The 9,456-nt window shown below is 41.9% G+C and overlaps 1 protein-coding gene across 1 annotated transcript in view; it reads right to left on the minus strand.

The window, feature by feature from the left end:
- The window catches only part of LOC310913676 (contactin-3-like), a gene marked incomplete at its 5' end in the record, with an annotated part of 76,117 nt that extends 70,819 nt beyond the window's left edge, over window positions 1-5,298 (minus strand). Inside the window, one exon of the mRNA XM_083869291.1 lies at window positions 5,235-5,298. Coding sequence (XP_083725417.1) covers window positions 5,235-5,298 — 64 coding nt within the window. The remainder of the gene's footprint in view (window positions 1-5,234) is intronic.
- Between the last annotated feature and the right edge of the window lie 4,158 nt (window positions 5,299-9,456).

The raw sequence follows: 9,456 nt of genomic DNA on the forward strand, positions 1-9,456 counted from the left end.
GAGCTGCTTTTCAAGAGGAGCCTTTCTCCAGCTTGAAAGATAAAGCAGAAACCAAGGAGACTCTTCAAAAGCTATTAAAGGGCTCTCTCCAAAAAGAATTTGAATAGAACAGCATTTTCTGCACTTATGGAATTAAATATTCTAACCGGTAAGAGCTGCTCACCACGGAAATCCAGACTGCTGGAAATCCAGGAACTTGGAGAAAGGTTGGGATCTCAACAAAGGTCTTTTCATGGGCTTTGGACTTCAGTTTATATCCAGGCCCAAGTTTATGTTTATAAATATAAACTATTTATATTTATAGCTGACCAGAAAAGGAAACTCTTGTTTCCCCTCACCTAATTCTGAGTGAATGGATTAAATGTGGTCACCTCACCCAGGATGCCCAAGGCTGCCCCAGGAGGAATAAAGGAGCTGCAGAGGAAGGCAAGATTTACCCTGGGGCACAGCAAGAGGTGAAACTGGGTCTGCTCTGAGCTCCCACCGTCTGCCAGATCACAAACACCCCCAGCAGGATAAATCCCTCCCTCCTGAGCCTGGACACCAGCCTGGCTCCTGTGCCCACCACAGGATGAGGTCAGGGCTCAGTGCCAAGGGCAATCCAGCACAGGATTTACAGCATCCATCCCATTTGGTGTCACCACATCCTGGAGCTCCAGGCAGGAGCTGCCACCCTGTCACTCTGATTTTTTCAGCCTTCTGATGTTCACATTCTTGTACTGGAGTTTCTCACCATTGTAACATAAACAAAGTGAATTGTCTTCACATTCCTCTCTGTGATGGACTCCTGGTTTGATCAGTGGGGTCACAGAGGTGTCAACCTCATGGCCCAATTGCTGATTAAACCCCAAACCTATTTAAACCCAAAACAAACAACTTCTTTCTTGTCTCACAGCCTGATGGTGTGAGTGTGATCTTTTTGTGTCCATCTGGCAAAAATCACCCCATTCCCCAAAGTGCAATCAGGGTGAAGACCCTACAAGAACTTACACCTGGAATTAACTCATCCCTTCACCACAGCTCACAGACGAGTTCTGCACCTTCCCCTGTGGATGTTATTCTGTGTATTCTACTCCTTTCCAACCTTGAAGTTGCTCTTCAGAGTAATTTAAACACAATAATGCTGCTGAAGTGTGTGCTTTGAAATATTGAACAAGGCAGGCAGAAACTCCATATAAATATATATACACACATATATATACACATGCACATATATATATACACTCTCACACACACACACACACATATATATATATATATTTATATATATATATTTAATGCTCATTAATCACTTTTTGCTCCCCAAACTTCAGAAAAAAAGCAGAACTCCCAAGGACTGGTTTCTCATTCTGTAACTGACTGAACCTAAACTCTCTGCCAGTGCAATGAATGCTGGCAGTGCTGCACAATCCCAGCTAAACAATTCTGACAGTCACTGCTGGCATTGCTGCACTTGAACACGATGGCTGGACATGTATAATGCACAAAAAGGAAGATTACTATTAATATTCAAAAGCATTATGCATCAAAAGCCAGGCTGGCTCTGTCTGAAGGCTGTAACTCTTAATGAAAACTGAATTTGAACAAGAGTAGTGAATGATGCTATTTTTTTTTTTTTTTACCTCTTACAAATGGACTCTTACCCATAAAGACACTCCCCACCAAAGAGTAAATCTGGATTTATTTCTGCTTTCCTTGTGGCATGATTTAATCACAACATCAGAGCAGTAAGAACACACAAAGTTTGCTTTCCTGCTCTTTGGAAAATAAAGAAAGAATCATGCTTTGCAATTTCATAAGTCTCCTAAAATTGATGCTAAAAAAGAGGAGAACTGTGAATCTGATACATGACACTGATGTGCCTGAGGGTTTAACAGTTTATTTCTGTATTAGACTGAGAAAACAAAATGGAAAAAAAATGAAAATGAAAGCAATAAAAACACCTGAATTGACATAAAGAAATACACAGAATATGATCTAGTTTTAAACTCAAATAGACTGCTGAATAAGGAATTAGAAGAAAAACTTCCCTATTGGCAAATTTTAGTATAAAGTGACAGAACAGGAACCAGGCTTAAATGTCTAAATAGTTTCTACATATTACAGGAGTCCATTGGATGGTTTTTTTGTTTGTGGCTTTGTGGTTTTGGTGTGGTTTTTTTGGTTTTGTAGTGGTTTTTGTTTTGTTTTGTTGGGTTTTCTGCCAAGCTCGCAATGGTTGGAGGAAAAAAACCTAAAAATTATTTTTGGCTTTCTCAATTTAAATAAAGTGCAGCAAAGACAGTGTTAGGACACAGTGTTTGTGATGGCAAAGGAGTCAGAATTTTAGGATTTTTAATCCAAGTGGCGTCTCCAGGTCTCACCCTGGACACGGTGTTTGAAATGTGCCCTTTCATATCCTGAAGGAGAAAAAATTTTTATGCATTTACACACAGAGCCCTCCTTGTTTCATTTCTCTGAACTCTTTCCATTCACAGCTTTCCTTCCCCTTCAACCATCCTTCAAAAGTTGTTTTTCCCTGTTAATTCTCAGGTGATGCTTTAAGGACAAATCTTTCTGGGGAGGAGGGAGCAGCTGATCTGAGCAGCAGAAAACAGCAGAACGTTCTGAGAAAGGGAAGAAGAGCCTGTGCTCTGCAGGGCTCCAAGGAACCTTCTCCTGCTCAACAGTGCTGCAGGAAAATGAAGCTAAAATGCCCAAAAGCCACCAGAAAATGGAACTGCAGGGAGTTTTTACACATTTGTGTGATGGGGGTTCACAAATTCATCAAATTGTTCAGCAAATTGGTCCCCAGACATTCCAGACAGGAATTGCCACCCCAGTTCCCCAAAGGGCCAAGTGCAGTCAGGGCACTCAGGAGGGGTGAAGGCCCTGCAAGAGTCAGAAGTTACACCTGGAATTAATTCATGACTTCACCACAGCTCAGTTTGGCACTTTTTCTTGATGCTGTTTTGAGTATTTTACTAATTTTTATCTCTGAAGTCGCTCTTTGGAGTAATTTAAGCAAAATAATGCTAAAAAATGTGTGTTTTGAAATCCCTCTCCTAACAAGACAGACATTTGGAAACCCCACACATATAAATATATATATTTAATACTCAGTAATCAGCTTTTTGCTCCCCAAGGTAAATGGACAAAAGGACCACGGGATCATTAGTCACACAGCTGTAATCACACTTCAATAAACAAAAACCCCAAGGGCCACTTGCTTTCTTTCATTAGATCCTCTCACATTCCCCTCTTTGATGAACTCTGAAGATTCACAAGGGATAAAGGAAAAGCAATTCAATACAGGACACTGCAATAAGGGGCCCAGTTTGAAATACATTATCTGCAAAGACAGAGAATGTCAGGGTTTATAAGCCAAGATCAGCATCATCTCCTTTTCTGCAGCTCTGATGTTATTTCATACACTGAACTGCAGACAGCTCTTGCAGGAACTGTCTTTTTGCTTATAGGCAAAGCAAAAGAAAAATGGTTTTCTATGGGGAGGCAGAATACCTGCTGATCTGTCTTAATAAGAGGTTAAAATAACATTCTCCCAACTGTTTGACAACTTGTTTTTTACATTTACAGCGGGCTCTTACTAAAAATCTGCTTTGAAATCAATTCAGCTCCAGGATTCCCAAGTGGATTTTGGCAGCCTGCTGTTCCAAAAGTCCACTGAAGAGTCAGACAATGGAAGCAAACAGGTAAATGTTAGACTGGAACACACACCCAGGCCCCAAAGAGCAGATTTTAATGTCAGGATTGATGTCAGCCCTTCTTGCAGAGTTTGGAGGGAGATGGGTCAGGCAGCTGGAAATGCTCAAATTGTATCTGGCTCAACTCTGGTCTCTACAGGTGCTGACTGGGACTCCCCACAATCTCCTCAGTGCCAGCAATTCCACATTCAATCAGGGCTGCACAGCTGTGGTGGGTGCTCCAAGCTCCCCAGCAGCTCTGCCACACCAGACCAGCTGGATTTGGAAATAGGAAAAGCATTTTTTTGCTTGAGTTCTTGCTGGTCCCTCCAATCTACCAACTCCCTGTGGCCACAAAAGTGACATTTGGCAAGTGCCCAGCTGCAGGGAGGGACCTGAAATAGGTGCAAAGGAGGATTGGGAGGATGGAAACCGGTTTAACAATGTCACCTCCCTTTCTTTACAGCTCCTGACTAAGCCACAAACAAATCCTGACCTCCTGAGCCTCCGTGAAAAGCTAAATCCATCCACCTTGGAGCTGCGTGCAGCACTCCAGCCCCCCTGAGCACAGCCAGGACACAAACACTGGGCACAGGAGGAAGGGGATGGAAGGAGAGGCTGGCACAGCACAGGACCAGGAGGAAATCACAGCCAGGGGACTGCCCAGGGCAGCCACAGCATTTCCCTCCTTCCCTCCTGAACTGGAGTTCTTAGAAAGAAAACTCATCCATCCACAACAAAAAAACCCACTCCATTTGCTTACTCCATGGAGTTCAGGCACTGCCCTCCTCCCCAGAGCTGTGCTGACCACCCTGGGGAGGATGCACAGGGAGTATTTGGGCACTGCTCCACTTTTGCAGGCCTGGCAAAGCCCAGGGGCACAGAATTCACCAGAGCCAAGCCCTGAGGACAGGACAGGAGTTTCTCCTCTCCCCTCACAGCCCTGGCAGCACTGGGGATGCTGGAGCAGAGCGAGCTGAGCAAAAGGATCACCACAGCACAGCCCTGTGCTGCTGGGAGCGAGCACTGAGCTCCACCAGGTAAAGAAAAATGACTCTGCAGAGCTGATGTGGCAGCAGAGAGGAGACCTCAACAGCAGCACCAGCTCCAGACTCTGAGAGCTGCCTGGCACAGCAAGAAAAGCAAAATCTCTGCACCAATTCAGCAACAAGACAGTGCTGCTCCTCAGGAATAAAGCTCATTCTAAAGCAGAGTTTTGAGAGAAGCTGCAGCAATCAGCCACAGCAAGGCTCTGGAATGTCCAGTTAAAGACAAACACACACTGCAGCTCTTCCATCAGCAGCATCCTTACTGCATTCAAAGCTCTCCTGCTTGCTTGGAAAGCACATCCCTACGTAGCAAAGTTCCTTTTAATTCACTCACTTTTGATATTTTGCATTATTTAACACGTCTATCGCACACTTGGGTTTCTAAACTCTACATCACTTGTGCATTTCAAAGCCTCTGGGTTCTCCTCCTCCAGTGCAGCTGAAACCTTGGCTGTGGGAACTTATGCACAGCCCTGAAAGAGAAGTTAGAGATTGTTGTTACCTGCAAGGCAGCCAACAAACGACACCAGGAACAGCTGCTCCCACAGCAGCAGCAGCAGCAGCATCTTCAGCCTCCTGAATTCTGTAATTCCACTTGTCTCAGAGGAACTGTGTGTTTAACTCTTCCAGAGGGCAAGGTTTAACCTGTTAAAAGAACAGACATAAAACTGAATCCCCTGGATGGTCCTTAAGAACTGACTTCCTTGTTAAGGCACTTTTAAATAAATACAAAGTTGACGGATCTTTTGATGTTCCTCTCTTTTTTTCCAAGGACTTAATCCCCCAACAGAAGTGTGCATTCATATTTCACATTTTCTCATGTACATGAGGTGCTGCAAGTTTTATTCTCCAGCAGGAGCAGAGCTGACAGCTCAGTTGATTTTGCAGTTCCCACTTCCCACCGAGCTCCAACACAGATTTATTTGTGAGATACAATGAGTTTAAAGGAAGGGAGTGCAGGAGGTGCCACCATACACAGCTCAGCAGCTGGACACATCTGGGAGGAGCAGCACAAACCAGTAACTGATTTAATTAAAGCCATGTCCAACACATCCTTTTCTGAATGCACAGGAGTGTGATGTGCTCCCTGATGGCTTTTTTTAGTTTTTAATTCCTCTTTGGACTTCTGGACCAGGTGCAATGAACCAATTTACTGCCACTTTTACCTGTGTCACTGGCCAGATGATAAACTCTGTGCCAAGGCCCACCAACCTGGCTATAACATTATTTTACCTTTTTTTTTTTTTTTTTTTTTTTTTTTTTTCCCCTAAAGAAGCTTTACAATAATTTTCTTTAGTTGTAGGACAACTCTGCCTTTTGTATTTCCTGGATGTCACTTCCCACAGCAGCCTCCTTCTTCAGGGGAAGGGGAGAGAGGCAGGACACAGCCCAGACTGAATGATTCCTTTTGGAATTAGTCCACAGATCACTGCATGGCAACATTAAAGTCAAGAAAGCAACTACTAATTCTGAGGAGCCAGATCTGACCTTGATGCTTCCATGTAAACTACCTTTTTTTTTTTTTTTTTTTTAATAACATTAGAATTAAGGGTTTAATATTGCTGTCGAACAAGTGTTTGAATTTCTAGCTAAGCTCCCCAGAAAAAGAATTCAAACAGAGGGTCCTCTGTGATACATCCCCAAGCTGTGATCAGCCAGGAAAATTTATTCTCTTCCAAAACACATCACCCTTTGCCACAAGGTGAGTATTTTTTACTCATCCTGCTGTCCCTGTGGGAGCCACTGTCACCTCCACACAGGGCTGGCAGTGCCATCCTCCATCCAGTGCTCAAGTTTTGCTTTCTCCTTTGTCCCCACGTTCTTATAAACCACAAAATAAATAAACCCAACCCCTCACTTCTCTATCAATAACAGCTATTGATCCCCCAGCAGGGAGCTGCTCACTGCAGGGATGCAGCAACCCCCAGGCACCTCAAAGGGGAAGGGGAATATCCCACCCCAGGGCAATTTTGAGGGAATATCTCATCCCTGGGACAGGAAAATATCCCAGTCCTGGGATAAGGGGAAAATGTCCCAGCCCTGGGATAAGGGGAAAATGTCCCAGCCCTGGGATAAGGGGAAAATGTCCCAGCCCTGGGATAAGGGGAAAATGTCCCAGCCCTGGGATAAGGGGAAAATGTCCCAGCCCTGGGATAAGGGGAAAATGTCCCAGCCCTGGGTACAATTTTAGGAGCCTCACCCAGGTTCTCACAGATCTCACATCGAAAAATGTTTGTGACACGGAACTAAAATGTTTTCCAAAAGGAGTGATGGGAGCACAATAAATTCTGTTAATTTTGCATGGTAAAAACATCAGAATAGTGCTTTGGCAATGGTGTAATTCTGCACAGAATGTCCTGAGCTGCAAGGGACCCACAAAGATCATAAATCCAACTCTTATCCCAGCACGGGACACCCTGAGGGTCACACCCTGTGCCTGGGAACATTCCCCAAACTTTTCTTTAGAGCCAGAAAAAATGAGATGGCAAAGAAACCTGTTCTGTGGGACCTGCAGTTCAAGGCTTTGCTTTCCTCCTTTTCTGTTTGGTTTTTGCTTTTTTCCTTCCTCAGCAAAGCAAACCCACCAAAAAAAAAAAAAAAAAAAATCACAAACTAACAAAACCAAACCAAAACAAAAACCCCACGAAACTGAAACAACAACAACAACAACAAAAAAAAAAAAAAAAAAAAAAAAAAAAAAAAAATCAAAGAACAACAACAAAAAACCCCCACTTTTGGTTGAAGAGTTGGTCATTCAAACTGTGTTTCCAAGGGGCACCAGCAAAGAAATAAAAGAGGGAACATTATCCATAGACAGCCAGACACTACAAAAACATCCCAGAACAGCCCAGCTTGGGGCTGCAGAGATAAATCTGCTGGAGCATCACCATCCCAGCCCCTGGAATGCAGGAATTCCTCAGCTCCTTGGAGCACTGAGAGCAGCCAGAGGGGCAGGGAGGGGAGGAGGTGAAGCAGGAATATTAAAGTAGGTCACTCTTGTGTGTCAGATCTCTTGCAGTCTTGCAAGGATGAAAAAAAAAAGGAAAATATGGAGAAGCTAAATTAATTTGGTTTTGTTCTCTAAGTGCTCTGGGCAAAGAGCAGAACATGATAGATCCATTTCAGGCCAGAAAAAAAAAACTACTTTGGTAGAAGCTAAAACAAAAAAAAATTAAAATTGAAAGCTTTGTATGTGGGTATAAAATCATAAAAATACATCCCAACCTCTGGCTGCATTACATTTTAATAAATTTTAATATCTAGAGAACAGTAGCTACCAGCCAACACTGCAAGACTTAAATGACTTTAAACACTTCATATTCCCTGCGTTCTGTGAGGTTTTGCTAATCCAGGATCTATTCCTGAACGCCACTGATTCATTTTAAAAAGCCCCCCACACTCAGGAGTGCTCAGATTTCCAGCTCCAAGCCAGATAAATGCATCCTCAATAGTGTCTGCTCTTTACAAAGATGCAAACCCAGGCGTGCACCCAAAGCATGAACTTATTGAAGTTCCTCCTCAGTTCATTGCTTTCCTATAAAGAAAAGGAGCCCAAAGTCCTTTTTCTCTGCACTGAGGTGAACGAAGGGCTACAAAGCAAAGCTGCCCCTGGCCAAGTCAGTGGGATCAGGCTGTTTATAGACCCTTGGTCAATGCCTGGCACTGGAGAAAGCTCCTGCCTTGGAAATTGCTCCAAAAAGAAAGAAAAAAAATCAAATATTGGACAGCACAGCAGCTCAGATCCACTGTAACATTTTCTTTCTTACTGCAATGATCTAAAATTTAAGGTATTAAAATCCCCAAAATATTGTATTAGAAAGGCTGCAGTGAGTTGCTTTTTATAATGATATATTATTATAATCTCATATATAATATTATTATCATCTAATATCTAATATTTTATAATCTAATATATAATATATAATGTATAACATACAATACATAATGTATAGTATACAATACATAATGTATAGTATATAATGTATAATATACAATATATAATATACAGTGTATATTATATATAATTTACTGATAACAATATCAGTATCAATATAACAATAATATAGATAATATATATAATTTTATATATGTTATATCTGTATAACAAGAATATAGATAATACATAATTTTTATAATATAATAATATAATACTCCAATTATTCCTCACATGGAAATAACCTGCATCAAAGGAATCCACTGCCAGTGGATCCAAATCCAAAGGACAAGGCTGAGCATCTCTGTCACCTCCACAGTCCCCAGCCCCTTGCCTCTGGATTTTGTTTTCAAAACAAAACTAAATCAGAATTATTAAAATATCCATATTTTAATATTAATAATATTAAAATATCAATTATAATAAAATTACTCTCAATATTAAGAGTCATTTCATGTTCCCCTTTACAGAAGCAAAGGGGCAGATCCACAACGTCATCTGGGGGGGGTTTGGAAATAAGATTTAAACTGGCTCCCCCAAAATTCTGCACTTTGTATGTAAAGGCCAGAAAAAATAAAGATAAACAGCACCTGGTGTGGTTGGGAAAGATTGTAAAGAAATAAAGTAACAGCCACAGAATATGGAAAAGGAAATAGAAATTTATCTTTTAAATCAGAAAGCTCCCTATTATCAGGCATTGCTCTGTTTTCAGGAGCCAAAGTTATTTCAAGGCAGTAAAAAAAAAAAAGCAAAGTTGTAAAGTGGTGTGAAAAAACACCAGGAAAAATTA

The sequence above is a fragment of the Zosterops lateralis genome (assembly GCF_965231275.1).
Source record: "Zosterops lateralis genome assembly, chromosome: 11".
In the NCBI taxonomy this organism is placed as follows: Eukaryota; Metazoa; Chordata; class Aves; order Passeriformes; family Zosteropidae; genus Zosterops; species Zosterops lateralis.